The sequence below is a fragment of the Semicossyphus pulcher genome, unplaced genomic scaffold (genome assembly GCF_022749685.1).
Source record: "Semicossyphus pulcher isolate SPU_LCO1_2020_fin unplaced genomic scaffold, fSemPul1.0.p SCAF_7, whole genome shotgun sequence".
Taxonomy (NCBI): Eukaryota; Metazoa; Chordata; class Actinopteri; order Labriformes; family Labridae; genus Semicossyphus; species Semicossyphus pulcher.
Window position 1 is genome coordinate 14177648 of NW_027211748.1, and position 18449 is coordinate 14196096.

Consider the following 18449-nt stretch of genomic DNA (forward strand, 5'->3'; position numbering starts at 1 on the left):
ACTATAAGTGTCGACCTTCTCATTCAGATATGGTCGACCAAGATGGTGACGGCCACAATGCCAAACTGTTCAAAACGGTCATCAGCCAACCAATGGGTGTCATCATGATAACTTCTTTAATACAGTCTTAGCTAACACCGAATAACTTTCTAATATTAAGCAGACAACCGACATATGAGTTCACTTAACTTGAGTAAAATCTGTTGACATTACAAGAAACTATGGACGACATTCACAACAGCCAAATAAAACCTGGAATAGTACCTAAGGATGCATATTATGTGTAAGGATATGAATATACTGGGGCGGCTGTGGCTCAGTGGCAGAGTCGGTCATCTTTCAATCAGATGGTTGGTGGTTCGATCCCTGACTGCTACAGTCACTTGTCGAAGTGTCCTTGGGCAAGCTACTGAACCCCAAGTTGCTCCTGGAGGCAAAACCATTGGTGTGTGAATGTGATGACTGACAGTTGAGCACTTCACGTAGCAGCCTCTGCCATCAGTGTATAAATGGGTGAATGTGACTGTAGTGTAAAAGGGCTTTGAGTGATCCCAAGAGTCCATTTACCATATTAAAACACCAAGTAAACCAAGCTAAATACTATCTTTAAGTTAAAGGGCCATGTTTTTGGAAATGGACGATACCTCTCTTTCACAAAGAGTTGGTTAGATGTTGTGATGTCATATAATTTAGAAGATTGCCCCTCTTCCTGCATTGACTCTAGCATTACAGTAATGAATCACTCTCTCCCCTCTCAGTGCTTTAACACGTTTTCATGTTTCACTACAGCTGCTCTTACTGTGTAATCACAGACGTTGATTTATGAATGAAATGTAGCTTGAAATGTGCACACTGTACATTTCTCTTATCGGTGTAGAACAACGATCACAGAGGCGACGCTGCGACTCGACAAAAATGTGGCGGGAAGCCAACAATGCATGCTAACGAGGAGGAGTCCTCGAGGGTGTGCTATTGGAACTTAATAAACCCTCTGAGAGTCGTTTGTACTTCGCTCACAAAGAGCCAAGAAAATGGAAGAATATGAGTTAATTGCATTTTGGCATTGGTGCACATGAATCCACAGGTTTTTTTTTTATGAGTGAGGTGTTTGAGAGGATGCTTCATCACAGGCTGAGGAATGAGACGCACAGTTTTCAGGTGGCTTTTGAATGATTTTTATGCACCTGGTGCTTATTTGGGAAATAAAGCTTCTGATTTATCATCCCGCATGAATGCAGAAGATAGATTGAGTTGCGCTTATCTGCGTCGCTGCCAACTGTAGATTTTTTTTGGTCGCAGTCAGAAGCATTTAATCAACAATATTCAGCTCTGGGTTTGAATATAAACATCATTTTCTGTCTGTATCTGTATCCTCCTCCTCTCCCTGCAGCACGGCCGACAACCAGGCATCACCAGAAGTGAAGCCAACTCGATCGCCTCGCTCCGCTCTTCAGCATCACCTCCTCTGGGAATTAATCGTGCAACACCTACAGCCAGCCACGAGAGGTGACAGCGTTTGCTCTCCCACCACGCAAGTCTGACAGCTATGATTGGAGAAGGCCTCTTTCTTCCACGACGGCTCGGATCGGGGGTCAACTCGGTGCTTGATGGCTAGATCTCGCCGTACAAAGAGCTGGGGGCCTTTCTACTGAGGTAGGTCCCTCTGCAGCGCACGTCCTATAATTCAAGTGTGAGCCGTTTCTGTGGCAGTTGAGTCAAGTGGCAGTCACGTCTGATTAAAACTGAGTGGAACTGGTTTATGTAAATGAGGCCGTCGCGTAAGATACCTGAAGACTTCTTGTTTCTTGTGCTTGCATTAAAGTCTTTTAAAGACCGAGGGAGTCGATGCTAGTGTAAAATATCTCTGAGGTTGTGTTGTGGCATCTCCTCCTGACAAGACATCAGATATGGTAACACAGTCCATTCCTGGGGGCCCTGAATTGGATTTTCAAACATTTATTAGGATACCTGGGCTCTCACCTCTGCTAATGAATAATTCATTAACGCTTAATGGTCTCCGGTTCTCTCGCTAGATTGCTCAATGGGGATTTTTTTTTCCCGGCACAGTTGGGTTTAGATGAGGCACATTTCAATGAAAAATCTATTTCTCTCCATTGTCTCTAAGAGAAAGGACAAACTATAATGAAAATAGGCTTCCTGCTAACAATGCTGGTGTGAATCTGCTGTGCAGGTCTGTGCTGCAGAGACTCAGTCACATCATTAAGCTTTTTCCCTCCTCCACTGTCTAACCGGCTTTTCTCTGTTGCAGTATCCCTCACTGCGTAGTAGCACATGGATTTCAAGACTTCAAATGAAGAGGTTGGTAGGATTCGATCAATGTAGCATTTTGACACTGAATTGATTATGATTGTGGGAACAGCCTTTGCATTTTCAAGCGCCTGAAAGCACATGGCTAGGACTGCAGCTAAGCACATAAATCTGCAGCCTCGATGGCTCCCCCTCTCCGTTTAATACAGCCATTGTAACGTCTGCACAAACAGCTGAATGAAGAAGCAAACGTACGATAACGCAGACTCCTTTTTTAGTGAAAACCGCAGTAAATGACTGCTCCAGATCACTTCTGGAAGCCGGCTTTCTCACAAGATCGTACATGTAATGGCTGCTTTATTTTCATCATGATCTTATGTTACTGAGGATGATGGATCCACGGATACAAAGCTTTGTTTTGGGTAGGCCTACAGATGATCCATTACACCTTAGATCCTGGGCACATGAACTCCCTTCTTCCTGCTGCAAAATGTGCATCTCTTCTGCTGCTGTCCTCAAACCCTTAACATGCAAACAATTAAGTTATTATCAGAGAAAAGTACAATCACGTTCTAAACCAGAACATATTTCTGTCTCTCTTCCCTGAGAGCATGAGAGCTGCTTTTATCGGATGCCCTCGTATTATTCGGTATCCGGTCGGAGCCAAATTTTGTGGTATCGCCCACCGCTACTCCAAAGTTAACCTGAGGTCCTCAGCATCAGCTCAATTACTCTGCTTCTGTCCAGTATTCTGCAGAAGTGGACTGAACCATTTGCACTTTTTCGATGAGGGGGTGCAAGAAATATGACCACAGTTCGCTTATACTACTAATGACATAAACTGTAGTTTAAAAACAAGACTTTGAAAGGCCCTCTAAATGTTGGGCCCTTTGCTTTCTTATTCAGCCTCTCCCCTTGCTACTAACCCCTGGGTTTGTAAGAGATGTCCTTGTTGCATATCTGCTCTGATCATGATGCAGATTATAAAGCAGGGCTGATTGCGAAGGGGGGGGGGGGTAATAGAGAAACAGGATGAGAGATAAGGCTAATTATGTGCTATGTAAGCGCTACAACAGGCCAAACAATACCCAACCGAGTGAGACGCTGCGTGACCCAGCTACAACAGTTATGGCCCTACTGCCCTCATTCTGCTCGGCTAATGACTCTCGCACACACATTACCTCAAATAATGTGAATTAATGCTTCGCTCATTTCATTTCTCACGCTGCAGCCGCGGGCGGAGGCTCCTTTTCTACACGTTCCTCATTATGGGGGAAAGATAATACGCTCCGTTGACTTTGGTTCAAGTTTGACCTGCAGTGTACAAACCTCCCTCTTAGAATATCAACAGTGCCGGCGGGTGTCACGTTAACTGACGGGCGGCGAATCCCGGGTGGTAAAGACGCCGACGCCGCCGGCGGCTGTTTTCTATCGGCAGTCTCGTCAGGTGAAGGTGCTTCTTTTATTTAGACCCTTTTTAAGTCAAGGGCAAGACAGGCATCGCAATTAGCCAGGGAGGAGGAGGCATATGCAGAATGCAAATTTATGCGGATTAGCATGTTTTAAATGGATCATTGGAAGCAGACGCGGTCCTCACACTCACTTGTGCAAAGCAGGGGAAATTCAAATGTAGAGGGCGAGCTCGGTTCCAGCCGCTTAATTTCGCAGGTTCCCTAATTGTCATCATCAGCACAGAGTAAATGAGACGCTATCATGGAAGGTGTTTTTTCTCTCAGCGTGGATGTATACGAAGCACACAGCGGGCACGAGATATCACAGCATTAAAAAGCTGCTTCTCAAAGAGTCTGCTGCATCATAAATGTATAGTTTTATTAGTTTTGTGTCGCTGAGTGTTTATTACGCAGAGAGATGAAAACGGCTCCAACATTAACAAGGAAATTAGTAAGAAAAGACATCTTTAAAACTCTGTATCCTCGTTCCCATGTTCATCCTGCATCGAGTACTCTCAATGACTTTTCATTTCATGGCCAGTTAATTTAGTCATGGAGGCATGATGAATGATTTTATCTCTCTGACTGTTTGCAGACAAAGACTGGGATTTATTTGATGCAAGAAGGTAATGAAGAGCCGTTCAATATTCGACTACACTTGGCCAAAGATATTCTGACGATTCAAGAACAAGATGTCATCTGCGTGTCAGGAGAGCCTTTTTACTCAAGTGTAAGTTACCCTGCACGTCTGACAATTAATTCACTTCACAGTCACCTGCATTGAAATCCAAAACATGTACGGCACAATAAGTGAAGGTTACAACACTGAGATACTGACGCTCTGTTAATCTGCTCCTCATAAATCTAATGCAGCTATTTAACAGTAATTCACCTCCTGGATCGTGGTGTACCGAGTATAATCTTTAGGCCGCACTTCACGTCTGAAGACTTTTTCTTCATATCAATAAAATTCACTGTTTCTCATAAATAAGCTGCTCTGAGGCTGAAGACCGTGGCCTTTCTCAAAAAGCCATTATTCATTTGACGACATTTTGCAGCGTGTAACTCTTCAAAGACAAATGGAGGGAGCGCTCGTGTTGTTTAAAACATGATATTTAATTAACAGATAGGGCCGAGAGGAAGACGTGTGTATGCTAATGCAACCTTAGCATGTCAGAGAGTCCTTGTGCAGACTTTTTAGCCTCAATGACCAATATAGCTTTTATATTTAAATCAAAGGTGTTGAATTCCTGCACACTGTCAGCCCACTGCCACATGAAAAACAACATCTTTATATCGGCCAGACAGGCTACAACAAGCATGGGAAAAAGGAGTCGCACACACAACACAAACGCCAGAGGCAATAAAATAATCAATATAGAATATGGGTATCTCAATATGTATCATATATCTCAATATGCATACGATTCAACAGAAAATAGATGATTTGTGAGCACCAGTTTAGCTCAGCGGTTAAATCCATTGCCCATGTACAGAGGCTATAGTCCTTGATGCTGCGGCCCACCCTCGGCCCAGTCATCCCCCATTCTCTCTTCCCCTGTTTCCAACACTATCCACTGTCCTCTCTATGAAAAAATCATCTAGAAAAACAAAAAAGAAAATAGATTATTTGTATGAATCAGAGGAGTACAAACAGGGAAGAAGAGGAGGACAGCTTTCATATCCTCACCTGAAATGGTCAAGTTATTATCGTCTCCGGTGTTTGGGCTTCGACAGTGCTTTATTTGTTCGAAACCCTGTGGCTCAGAAGATGAACATTTTGTTGTTTCATATTGTGAATTTGTTCTCTCGCAAAGACCTTTTCAATAAACTTAGAGCCGGCAGTGTGCAGAAATCCAACACATCCTTCTCCATGATTTGATTGTTCTTATTATCCGTCTACCAGGCGCCGCAGACGACTTTTAAACATTAGTTTTACATTAAGTCAGCAAAAGTTTGTCAAAGAAATATTGTTGTTTCAGATAGTTGTGGATGGATCATGTTAGTGGGAATGCTGTCTTATCATTCATTCAGTGATCAATGTATTGTAAAGCTGGGGCTGATTTAGCTGAAACTATGATCATTAAATTAATATGGTGAAAAGCCAAAGGACTGTGTTCCTCTCGTGTTACACAGGACCAACAAAAAGCTATTTGGACATTTTGGAAACTACACTAATTGTCCACTGAGCTAGAACCAGGAGGCAACTTAGCCTAGCTTAGCATTTAGACTGGAAGTAGGGAGAGGGGACTCTACGGAAGCCCTTAGCGGACATGCATCCATACATTTTATTTACTCGGTTTACCCTGTGGTAACGAGTCATTTCTGGTTATTTTCTCGAGCTCTCGACTTATTTATCTCCAGATAACAACGCTGCACCACTGCAACGTCAGATGATCATGACTCGTATCCCCAGAGTTGCAAAAGCACAAACATAGAAATCGGCTTAACTGAGTGTGGGCAATGTCAGCATGGCATGGCACTGGTCTGTAACATCACAGTGAACAGCCTGTTGTTTTCTTCAGATTGTCGGAAAATGATCCCGTTATCATGAGAAAACACGCTTTGTTATCTCAAGATACCGAGAGAAATATGTCGAGATCTCGAGAAAACAACTGAAACTATCCAGCTATCATGAGAAAACAAGATTTATTAACTCGTGATAACGGGAAAAATATGTCGAGATCTTGAGAAAACAACTAAAATTAACTTATTACAGGAAAAGTAAATATAATGTATGGATGCATACCGCTTCTGTAGGGGAACAGTTGGGAAGTAACAACTAATAACGTGCCTCTTTAATCTGTAAACAAAGAGAAATATAAAAACGTGGAGGGTTGTTGTGTAAGGCCAAATAAGGATGGATTAGTACTTCTTCCTGTACTTGTTAGGCACCATTTTATACATTTAAAAATGTCTTACTTAATCGAATCAAACTGTATTTATAAAGAATAATTCATACAGAAAATGCTTCTCCCAGTGCCGAACATAAAACAAGCGTAAAGCTAAAATGCTCACACGCTAGATGAGAGCAGGCTAAAAAGGTGCATTCAGGTTTGCCCCTCCTCTCAGCTCAGAACAAGCAGCCCCTCCCTCTTGTTTTGTTCCCTCAGCGTGATCCTCAGTCTGAACTCATTTCTTGGTTTTAACTCAATCTCTTCCAGGAGAGGACTGTAACGATCAGGAGGCAGACTATTGGAGGGTTTGGCCTGAGCATCAAGGTAATTTAGATCCCGGCTGATTAGGCTGCTCCTCCCAAATTCTTTAAATTAACTCACAACAAGTGTTATCGATTCTTTTGCTGTGAAACTGCAAAAACAGTGCAGGCTGTGGGACTCACAGAAAACAGTGAGTCGCTGTTTTTCTGTCTCTTTTCTTCTCATTCTGTATTTGTGAGACCTTTTTTTTTTAACTTGTGTCCTCAGGGTGGAGCCGAGCATAAAATCCCCGTTGTGATTTCAAAAATATCAAAAGAACAAAAAGGTTTGTTGTTGTTTCCTTTAAAGATTTACATCTCCCCACATTTGACTCTTTTAGTAACTGCAGTGATTTTCTGCTTGCAGCTGAACTCTCCGGGCTGCTTTTCATTGGAGACGGCATCCTTCAGGTAAACTCGCATTATGCCTGTTTACACGCCTCATCCTACTGCAAAATAACACACACTGTAACTTTAATAATTCATGCACCACATGTCCACAGAGCTATATGAATCCTGTACATAAATGCCACATCCTCGGTCTTTTATTTGTTCCATGCGTTGCAGAAAAAAATCCAAATCTCACCTCTCCTCGCTCACATGATGCAGAGGCAGCATTTACAAGCCCGCCAAAGGCACTCTGTATTCATGGCAACTGTGGATGAGATTTGCTTGTTTACAGACTTCAGCACAGATGCCGTAACAGTTATTGTGCTTGCCTCATTAATCATGTTGAAGATTCGAGCTGGAGTGATATGATGCCAGCCGGATTGTTTAGCCTAACCCTGTTACTGTTGTTCTTTCTAGATAAATGGAATAAACGTTAGAAGTTATCGCCACGAGGAAGTGGTAAGCTGTCAGCTCATATCTCATATTTTCATACACTGCAACATCTCTCTCCGCAGCTTATCTCGTCTCGTTTTGTGATCTTTTTGACGTGTTTCTTATCCTCCTTTTTTTTAATGTAGCTGCAAAAATAAGCATGTAAGCAGTGTAACTTCTGTGTCTGTGAAAGCTCTTATCTTGGATTTCCATTCTTACTCTGACATTAGCACTCCATGTTCCATCACAGCGAGACATCCGCCGAGAAACTCACAGTTTACAGCTCCTGCTATTAAAAGAAATATGCTGTTTTTTACCTTGTAGGTCCAGGTTCTTAGAAACGCTGGTGAAGAGGTGACGCTCACCGTCTCCTTCCTGAAGAAGACTCCAGCCTTCCTGAAACTGCCCCTGTGTGAAGACTGCACATGTAAGGAAGCTCTTTCACTCAAGTATAAACAACCGTTACAGCACGTAACGCAATTAAGTGAAAGTATTAATAGCTGGTATTATTTTCCGTCAAGGATTGGTTGTCCTGGTGACGATTAACTCGAGGCCTGAAGAGCCACTTAGAGAGAAATAAAAAAAAAAATGAAAACCACATTTTGGACTCTTGACAGGCACGAAAAAAAAACTGCTTTGCTAAATGAAGGGAGGAAAAAGAGGACAATTCTCAAGCCGCAGTAAAGATGCTCGGCTGAAAGAATTGACATTTCTAATTGTGGTGCAATTGATTGCTCCTGCATGGGAACGCTTGAGCCCGTCATCAGACATGAAAGCTTTTATCAAATCCTTTCAAACAGGTATATAGGCCAGGTTGACTGGCCGTCCAACCAGTCAGCTGAATACAAATTGGCACAGACGGAGCCGACACTGTTTGAGAACAAAGCAACACACTTTTGTTGATAGCAGTGATTCACTGCAGTTGGAAACCTTGAAATAGATGGAGGTGTTACTTAATCTTACTGGCTTTGTGTGTGTGTGTGTCCCTGCTGCACTTTCAGGCATCCCCAGTGACCAGAGTAGTGGGACTTCCTCTCCTCTCTGTGATAGCGGCCTGCACTTGAACTACCATCCTAACAACACGGTACTTTTCTCATCATACTTCTTTGACTGGCTGATTCTATTACTGTCCTCTGTAACCATGCAGCAGCAGCAGCAGCAGCTCCCGGTGCCAAAAAGTTGTTTCCATGCAACTGTCACTGCTCGCTGATAACTTGGATGCTCTATCTTTATCTTCTGAGGGGGGTGAATCAGCTTTCCCCTGCAGCTCGGGCTCGCTCGGTCTGCCTGTGCACCTGTGGCAAAAACAGCAGCGGCGGCAGCAGGACTCGAGCTCTTGACATGTCAACTGTTTGAAATGTGCGAGGTGTGAAACGACAAGCCTTTCTAAATTGTGCTTCACACTTCTGCAGGACACGCTGTCCTGCTCGTCTTGGCCCACGTCCCCCGGGCTTCGCTGGGAGAAGAGATGGGTGGACCTGCGCCTCATTCCGCTCCTCCACTCGCGCCTGTCGCAGTACATGCCGGGCTCTGACGCCTGCAGGTGAGCTGCGGGACTTCATGTTGAAGGGTCAGGCTTGTGACAGTTCTCAGCTGCAGAGCTGGAGTCATCCTCTGAGGCTCTACAGGACTGTAGTGCTCAGATCTTTTACTTCCTGGATTCTAAAAATGGAGCAGACTGCCATCCGTCATCTGTAGCAATATTATTTTTATCTGCTTTTAAGTCTTTTTGAACACAAACAAATAAGCAAAACAGGTCTGTGCATCTCCCTCAGGACAGACACTTGAAGGAACAAGCCATTAAGATGTCAATAAGTACATTTTGTTCCACTTTGGATAAAATAAACAATAATCTTGATCTTGAATCTAAACTGACCCTGTTTTATTCCGGTAACTGTGAAACTGCATGAGGATATCAGACGTCTTTAGCCATTAAAGGAGCAATACTCCCTGCCACTGTCAGTCAGAAAGTTGTACAAATACCCAGCGTGCATTGCGCCCCTCCCTCTGAAAAGAACGGCCCAGTGAGAGACGCTGAAGTGAAATACTACCGTTTCGCTGCAGAGCGGTACAGAATCTGAAATACGACGAGAATATACCGGTGGATTGTCTAAATCTAAAATCTTCAGGTCTGCAGTCTACATTTCAAACCTGACGATTTTGAACGAGACATGACATCGGAGGCGGCGTCCTAGATTGAGGAAGTGTAGTTTAGCGAGCTCCCTGGCCTCCGCCAGATGACGTGTTTTACGTAGCCTGGCGGAGGTTTTCCAGGCCCATTGGAGAAGAGGATAGCGTCCTCCAAAGCCAAATTGCATTTTTTTCCTACCATAATAGCATTAGCTCCCCATAATAGCATGATAGGACTGATATTGAAAATTGGTGAACTGGCCCTTTAAGTTCTTAATTTGCATCCTTTATAATTTCAGACCCTAAACAGTCCTGTGTACAAATTTTGTTTGCTCCGTTTCTTCACTTTTAGTACGAAAATGTGATTCTTATCTGCTTTCACAATATGAAATATATATTTTAAGGGGCCATAGTCAATATTTTTATAATATCAATGTGTCAAACAGTGTGACGGTGGAAAGGGATCACTCGTAGTAAAGAACCTGCAGATTATTATTATGAATCTGCAGCTCTCCTCAGCTTCATGGAGCTTTATAGTGAGTTTCAGCTCAGCCCACAACTTCACTGTTTCACTCTAACCTCTCTCATAGTCATCTTTGGATGGAGCAGGCAGCTGTTTTCAATGAAAAGCTCTCAACACCCACTATACACTACCTGCTCAGCACCAAACTGCAGACAGAAGAGGTTCGCTACTAGCTGGTGAACACAGGGAACCATTTGGCTGCAAAATGGGCCAGATACTCCCGGCTTGTGTTTGATGGAGACTTAAAACAGAGCTAAAAGAGATAAATATCATGCTAATGGTGTGAACTCACACAGCTGCAAATGAATGGTCGCAGGTTTGACATATAGTATAAACTAAAAAGGTGAGGATTCCATGTCCATGTTGTGTTAGCTATTTGTTTCCGCTGTCCCAAAGTGGACAAAAAAAGATTCGAGATAGAGTTAGGTGAGAAGTGTATTTTTTCCTCGGAGGAAAACTCCAGAGTTTTCCAGTAAATTGAGTAATGACTTATAGGATTATCCAACTTTGACCACCAGAAAACAAGGGAAAGTTGAGGAAATCACATATTGTGAGTCACCTTCTGGTCCTTGCCAGTTGTTTTCCATTTCCTGCTAATATTACTGGAAACGAGCGGCTTCCTAGAACAAATCGATCAAAGAGTTATGGACTGGATGTAATTTGTTCCTGGGCTGAGAATGGAAAAATCCCATCATGATCTTTTCTTTTCCTCTTCAAATCCTTCAGGAAAAATGCTTTCCAGGTCATAGCTGTGGACGGTGTTTGCAGCGGAGTCATACAGTTCCCCGCTCCTGAAGACTGCTTGGACTGGCTTCAGGCGATAGTGGGCAACATTTCCGGCCTCACCAAGCACAATGTGAGTACCAAACAATAACACTTGTTAGCTCGGCCGCCTCTCGCAGGCCTCCCATGTAAACCAGAACGATATTAGGTTGGGCGTTCATGCAGCAGACTCTCAATTTGTGGACCGGCTAACAGTCCCTTTGCAAATGTCACTGCATTAAGTAGACACCTACTAATGCCTTTTCACACCATGAGGAAAGCCTGAGGTCACAATAACAGCAACTGCGCTGCACTTCTTTTACTCCCCTTAGCTAAACCCATGCATTTATCTATTATTCACCATGATACATAATTAAATAATGACAACAAGAGGCAGCCAGAAACATCACAGCAATAACAATGCTGTATTCTTTCTCTTATTGTGAGCAGATTTCTCCAGCTGTAAAAAACAAAGTGTGTTTCTGTGTTTGGAAATTCGATGTTATGCTCTGCAGGGGGGGCAAATACAAACACCGCTAACCAGCTCCATCATGTGCGCTGACTCATAGAAAACCGGACAAAGGGCGTTTTATTTTGAAATGTGTTTTAATGAACTAAACTATAAGTTACATTTCTAAAAGGCCTCACACTGTTTGAAAATATAACCAGACATGACACCCTCAACGTGACATATGACAGGGAGCGAGCAGCAGTGAAAAAGAGGGATTTTTAATCATCATGTGTCCGTCGGCGCGGCCCGCGTGTGCGTGTGAGCGATGGCTGCCTGTGTGAGAGTCTCCGGGGAATAATGGAGCCCTGGTTAATTGGAGTGGACTAAGAGAGGGACGTATTAAACATAACACTGATCACTCTCTGCCAGAATGCCCTCAACAATTGAGAGTGTGTTTCACGCCCCGGCCTTTGCATTTTCTGTGTGAGTGAGTGAGATGGATACAAAGATTGCAGCTGAAGGAACAGATGTGTTAAACTGGAAACGGCTGCATTATTGTGTTGCACATGTGAGAAAGTTGGGTGGCAGTCGCTGGCAGTGAGAGAAGAACAACGTTACATTGAGCATACAATCTGCAGAAGCTTGTAAAATCAAACAAGCTAATCCCTTTTAATCAATTCAAATCTCTTCTGACTGAAACAGAGCAGCGTGAATGCATGTTTTCTTTGAATCCCTCTTGTCCCTTATGATGGTGTCCTTGGCTCGCTTTTCCTATAATTTGGCGGATTTACAACTGAAAATGTTGTGTACTTTTTGTTTAATAATTTAGTGCTTGCTGTCAGTGGCCCTCCTTGTTTAAATAAAGGTTATTTTAATAATAGCAAAAACAATTCAGCGAAAGACATTGAACTGAAACATCCTATATAAGTGGTATTTCCAGCCATGCTAGCAGCTCTGTGAGGCTAAATGCTAACGTTAACATGCTCACAATGACATTGCTTTCTACCATGTTTACCATGTTATCCATCTTAGTCTTACTATAGCAAATGATGCTAAAGCTAAACTGAGGCTGATAGCACTGCATTTCATTCAGCAGTTGTTTGTTGATGGACTGAAACATTGACATTCTGACAGTATAATGGGACTAGAGGAAAAGTGAAAGGATTACCAAAGCAATTACAATTGATCCAGAGGAAGATATAAAGGTCTGATACACAATTTACGGCAATCGACAATAGTTGCTCAAATCACAGATGTCAACCTCAAAATGGCACAAAAAGACAAATCTGGATATATCTGTAGTCAGGAGGACTCATCATCAAGTGACTGTGATTATCTGCAGAAATTGATACAATAATTGTTGAGATATTTCTTCTGGAACACAGATGTGAACCACCTGACAGACTAAGAGTAGAGCGTTGGCGTGAACCAGGCCTCCCTTAGTCCAAAAGGCTGCTGCTCGTCTCTTAACAGGCACTCATAAGCGTGAACATATTACCCCGATCCTGGCCTCCCTCCACTGGCTCCCTGCAGCGTTGTAGTCAAGTCATCAAACCTCGGGTCCGAGTCGAGCCTCGAGTCCCCAATGTTCTAAGTCCGAGTCGAGTCTGAGTCACCAAAGAAGAGTCCGAGTCCATTATCCGAGTCCTCAAGGTTTAATTAAGATAAAACTAAGCTGAGCTTTAACTCTCTATCATCTGTGAGTCCATGTTCATACTGTACTCAGGTCTTAGAGGGTGTGATATTTTTAAAACACGGAGCCAAATGATGAATAAATTATTATAAATGATGTTGAGCAGCTTTCAGGTGATTTCTTTATTGTGTTGTATTGATGTATGAATATCTTCAACTATTTACTTTAACAGATTAGAGAAGCTGTTTACAGCAGTTATCATTGTTTCCATGTGTGCAGTGATGTCTCTGCAGCAAATATCGTGGGACATTTGAGCAGCGAAACTAAAAGCTGATTTAAAGTGTTATAAAGTGACAGGACTCCAGAGAGAACTGAATAAACTTTTAGCATCTTAAATAACAATCTGAAGGCAGCTCTGATGGAGCTCAGGATTTATAAGGAGGACCGCCGCTACACACACTATTTCCCTCCAAACTATTTCACTGTAACCTCGACTGGACACACACACATTTTGGATGCGTAGGAAACACATTTCATTTAATTTTAATTAGATACTGACTGATCCTGTCTGCATGTCTAGAGATTTAAATAATCAATTAAGTAACAGCGCTGTGTGTCGTGTGTAAATGCGCACCACGCCAGGGAGACGCTCTCCTCGTTTCTGCTGCGGTGCGATCACTGCAGGTGTCTAATAAAGTCTGAAATACCTCCAACCCACCTGCTATTAACAAAAGTTTTCATTTTTAAGACCCAGTTAGCCCGATCCACAGTGACATGACTGCAATCTGCGCGTCACAACACACCCAATGCTGCATACACATATCTACAAATTTAAATCTCAAAGTGACAGTAACGTCGCGATACATTCAACTTTGGTTTTACTAACATCACTGCTGAACAAGACGGCAAGTAATCGCACATGCAGATTAATGTGCGTGACAGCCCAAAACAGTCCTTATCAATAAATAAGTCCTCCTCTCCGTCTTCCGAGACCAAATGTGTCAATGCACGAGTCAGAGTCCAAGTCCGAGTCATCACTGCTCGAGTCCAAGTCAAGTCGGACTCAAGTCCGAGTCCTGGACGCGAGTACTACTAGACTGGCTTTATTGTTCGTTTTTAAATCTGTAAATGTGTTAGCACCTCGGTACATTCTTGCATGTCTACACCCCCTGGAGGTCTTTAATGACTGCTGATCAGCTGCTTCTTGTCGTCCCTTAGACTAAGCTAAAAACATTTAGCATTTTCAGCAGTGGAGGGGGCTCTTGTGGAACGTTAGGATGGCTCCCAAATTACCAACTTTTAAATCACATCTTAAAAATAAGTTATTTTTATTCCTAAAAACTAAAAAAAAACTTGATTCTTCAATTAGATTATTTTTTTTGGAAGACTTATTCATAGTCTGTTTATCCACTTTCCGTTTTCAACAAACGGCCCCTCAGGGACAAATACAGTGATTTATTGATCGCTGCGGATCAGCCGCAGTCCCACAAAGAGCCTAAAAAAAACACTAAACTATTTGAGGACTTCTGTTTTGAATTTTCCATCTGTTTTTTAAAAGTCATAATAAATATTCAAAGATGGACCTTTTTTCAAAATGCATATTAAAATACCTTACTTATTAGACAAGAAACCATGCGAATGAGAAGTACAACTTGTCAAAAACAGCGCTAAAATATACGAGTATTAAAGGTCAAATAAAGAGTCGGGTCATGTTTGCTTGCAGAGCAGCTTCGGCTCTCCATGGAAAGCTGCGTTGCTTTTTGTAGTCATAGAAAAAGCCTCCAATTCTCCGAGCGATAATGGAAGAGGGAATCCACTCTGCTCTCGGCACTGCACTAATGTAAAACGTGTTAGTATAAGATCAACTGTGAGTTGTTGTTGGTGCTCAGGATAGCAAAAAATAAACACATTTACAGAGCCTGTTCAGAAAGGTGCAAATTGATAGCATGGAAATGTGGCGTATTTAAGTAAACGTATAAACACTATCAAACTCACTTAAAAGAAGTGCAAGCTCTGAAACCTCAGTGTGTACTTGATTGTGTATTTAATGTTGTTTCATGTTCTGTTGCGCATGTTCTAACAATTGTTTTTCATTGTCTTACATTGTTGAGGTCATTATCTTGACAGGTTTAAACAAAGGTTTAATTACAGGGGCATCACGTTGCAAGCAGCAGATCTGATAGGATACACAGAGTTAACTGGATTCAGTTAGATGTTCTGTATTGTTGTAGAAGTGCTGGCAGCGAACAGAGAGGAGCATCTATGTAACAATGCCTGCAGCTGTCACACCGATGCAGTAAAGGCAGTCCACATACAGAACAATAACTATAAATACATCATGTTATATATGTGATGATATATTTGGGATCACTGTCAGAGCGATCAGAGATAGAACGATAAAAGCAGCCGTCACAGTCAGCCTCACTTTTCATCCAAACGTATTGAAGTGATTTAAGAAACACTTTTCAGATGATCTACTCCAATCAGTCGGCCTCGCTATCGTCAATTATTAAACGCTTAGATATCTTAAAGCTTGGGTGCGAATTACAGATACATTTTAATCTGAGATAAACATCTACACAGTCCTCAGCCCTTTTTACATTGCCGTTCCTCCACAGCGGCATAACGAAGCTCCGCCGTCATGCCGCTCCAGTGTGTGTTTTAAAACAGCGTTACGGAAGCAAAAAACGGGCGACATGTAAACAAACATTACAAGCTTCACATACACACACACGGCGTTGTTACGCCCTGCCAGCTCCAACATTAACACTAACGCCGTTCCGCCTCTGTTACGCCTCTGAGGCGAAACATTTTCACCCTACCTTTCCGCGTCCATGCGTTTCACATTATAGACGTAACAGAGGCGTAATAATCTCGCCTGACAGGGTTGCAAATGTTTTGTATTTACTGATGATTTTTTAACGTAGGCCACGATAACATCAGATTGATGTCGACTCATACAAAAGTATGAATAAAATTTGCCATCAAAAGACGACGTGTGTTAGATTCTCCTGACACCTCTCATCTTTAGAGAATTGTCCTTTTGATTTTCCTTTGTGTTTCTCTTCTTTCATCAGTGTGGGTGCTCACATTGTTACCATGATTGTTAAAGCTATTGTTCTTGTGTGGGGAAATCTTAAAACACAATATTTCTTTTGATTAGAAATATAAAAGTTCATTAAAACAGAAATGTTTGAGTCAAGTACCAGCACCTAAAATTCTACCCGAGCACAGCTCCTGAGATTAAATGTTCCAACACTTTGGGTACCTTTTGAAAATTCTTTTTTATTCTTTGTACAAGACTAAGAAATGTATGAGTTGTTTTAAAGTGGACTCCAACAGACGGTCCTGATGTGTGTCAGAGGCAGGTTAGACCAGCCCTCGGCTGAATCTGAACCCCGCTCACATCCTGACAGTTATCTGGCATTTTCCTCTCAGCCCCGGCGTTGAAAGAACATCTTGTTCTCTCCCTCGGAAACAAACTTCAGTTACATTTCAAAATAAGCAGTTGTGACTTGTTCTCGCCTCTATAGGAGGATCAGGTCCGGACGACTTAATTTGGTGTTGTGTTGCTGAGAACGAGTTATATTGATAGCATGGTGTGGATTAGGAGCGGGTGATACCTGTGATGTGAGCAGAATGTTTTAATTTAAAGCCTGACTGCGCTCTCAGTAGTTTCCCTTTGCTTTTATTATCACACACGCAGAATGGATTTCTTTAAATGGATTTTTTTTTAAGAAGAGCCTCAGGTCCTTGTGGAAATGACTCTATCTATCTCATTTTGTAATTTGCATGCTTTGAATAAATGAAGTAGCTCGAACAATATTCTTTCAGTGCTGTGGTTAACATGTGAGCATGGATACTGTGATTCATAGTTTGGTTGTTCTTCGACGGATCGTCAGGAATTGTGAGCCCCCGCGGGGTCACAAAACTATTTTAAACTCTACCAGTAATGAGTGTTTCATTGTTAGCGGGAGACATTTTTACGACTTATTGATGTTCTCGTTACATTTAACAGGTCAAGAAGATTAACCGGAACTTCCCAGTTAACCAGCAGGTAAGATGTTTCCCCTGCTGCTTGTAGATTTCCTTTTGTATTTAACGACCATCTTAAAAATCAAGAGGTAAGAGTAACCGGGTCATTCAGTCAGAGAGAGGACATGTCCTCATCTTTCCAGCTGTTGCAACACAAGCAGAGTTTTTGCATCATTAAAGTCCAGAGAGATGATCAGAAAACAACTTAAGTGCCTTCAGTCAGTTAACTTCTCAGAGTCATCTCTCAGTCTAAACATGGGGAGTAAATGTGACCGTGGGGTTCCTCATATTTATTTGTGTTTGTCCCGAATCTTTCACTCGCTTCTTTTGCCGTCCGCCAATAAACAGAAAAACAAGCGAACATTTTAGTTTGGTTGCAATCACCCTGACTTTAATGAGCGCTGATGTTGAGATTCACTTGACGTCTAAAGTCTCGGAGCATTTGAAGTAGACGCTTTGCTTTCTTTCTCCTCACTTCCCTGTTGGCTTAACCTCTTTTTTCTTCTGAATACTGAACAGTAGAGTTTTTATACAGTTTGACTTCATGTCAGGGTTGGTAAAATGACAGTAGATGCTGAGAAACAATCTCATTTTTACCTCTCAAGCTACATCCTGAGTTGCTCTTTATTTACACCCTTGTTGGCAATGTGACAAATCAATGAAGGAGAAAGCTGGATGATAATATTGGGTTTTGCGTCAGTGTGATGAAGTACTTACATTTTTGGAAACCAAAAACAGGCTCACTTGGATGCTTAATCTTTTAAGAATCTCAAGAATTTATTCATGACTAAAAAAAACAACAATCCAAGTTCAAGTTCAGGGGAAAGAAAAACATCCTTAGATATCATTTAGTAAGAGTTTAGAATCTGTCGTTTTGATGTAATTTGACTGGCAGTGAGAGCTAACAACCCTTCAATTGCCATTACATTTTTGTACCAATACTGTTTTTTCCCCCAAGTTCACTTTTATCCAAATGATTGCTGCCCAAAAACACAAATACAGAGATCTCATGAAACGAGACTACAGGAGCAGAGTCATACGAGGGTCAGAGTCACTGATATTATTCTATTTTAATTATTAAAAGAGGTTAAATCTCTCTCATGAATGCGTCATTAATACTAATGATACATTTGCATTCCCATTAAATTACTTACAGCCATTTAATCTTTCTTTTGACT

The 18449-nt window shown here is 42.0% G+C and overlaps 1 protein-coding gene across 1 annotated transcript in view; it reads left to right on the plus strand.

Moving 5' to 3' along the window:
- sntg1 (syntrophin, gamma 1) overlaps window positions 1-18449 on the plus strand; it is a 36163-nt gene that overhangs the window by 8911 nt on the left and 8803 nt on the right. Inside the window, exons 2-13 of the mRNA XM_069684619.1 lie at window positions 1391-1653; window positions 2270-2319; window positions 4315-4449; window positions 6884-6940; window positions 7145-7202; window positions 7283-7326; window positions 7723-7764; window positions 8062-8164; window positions 8739-8821; window positions 9150-9280; window positions 11117-11246; window positions 17255-17293. Of these exons, the coding sequence (XP_069540720.1) occupies window positions 2293-2319; window positions 4315-4449; window positions 6884-6940; window positions 7145-7202; window positions 7283-7326; window positions 7723-7764; window positions 8062-8164; window positions 8739-8821; window positions 9150-9280; window positions 11117-11246; window positions 17255-17293 (849 nt within the window). The 5' untranslated portion in view covers window positions 1391-1653; window positions 2270-2292. The remainder of the gene's footprint in view (window positions 1-1390; window positions 1654-2269; window positions 2320-4314; window positions 4450-6883; window positions 6941-7144; window positions 7203-7282; window positions 7327-7722; window positions 7765-8061; window positions 8165-8738; window positions 8822-9149; window positions 9281-11116; window positions 11247-17254; window positions 17294-18449) is intronic.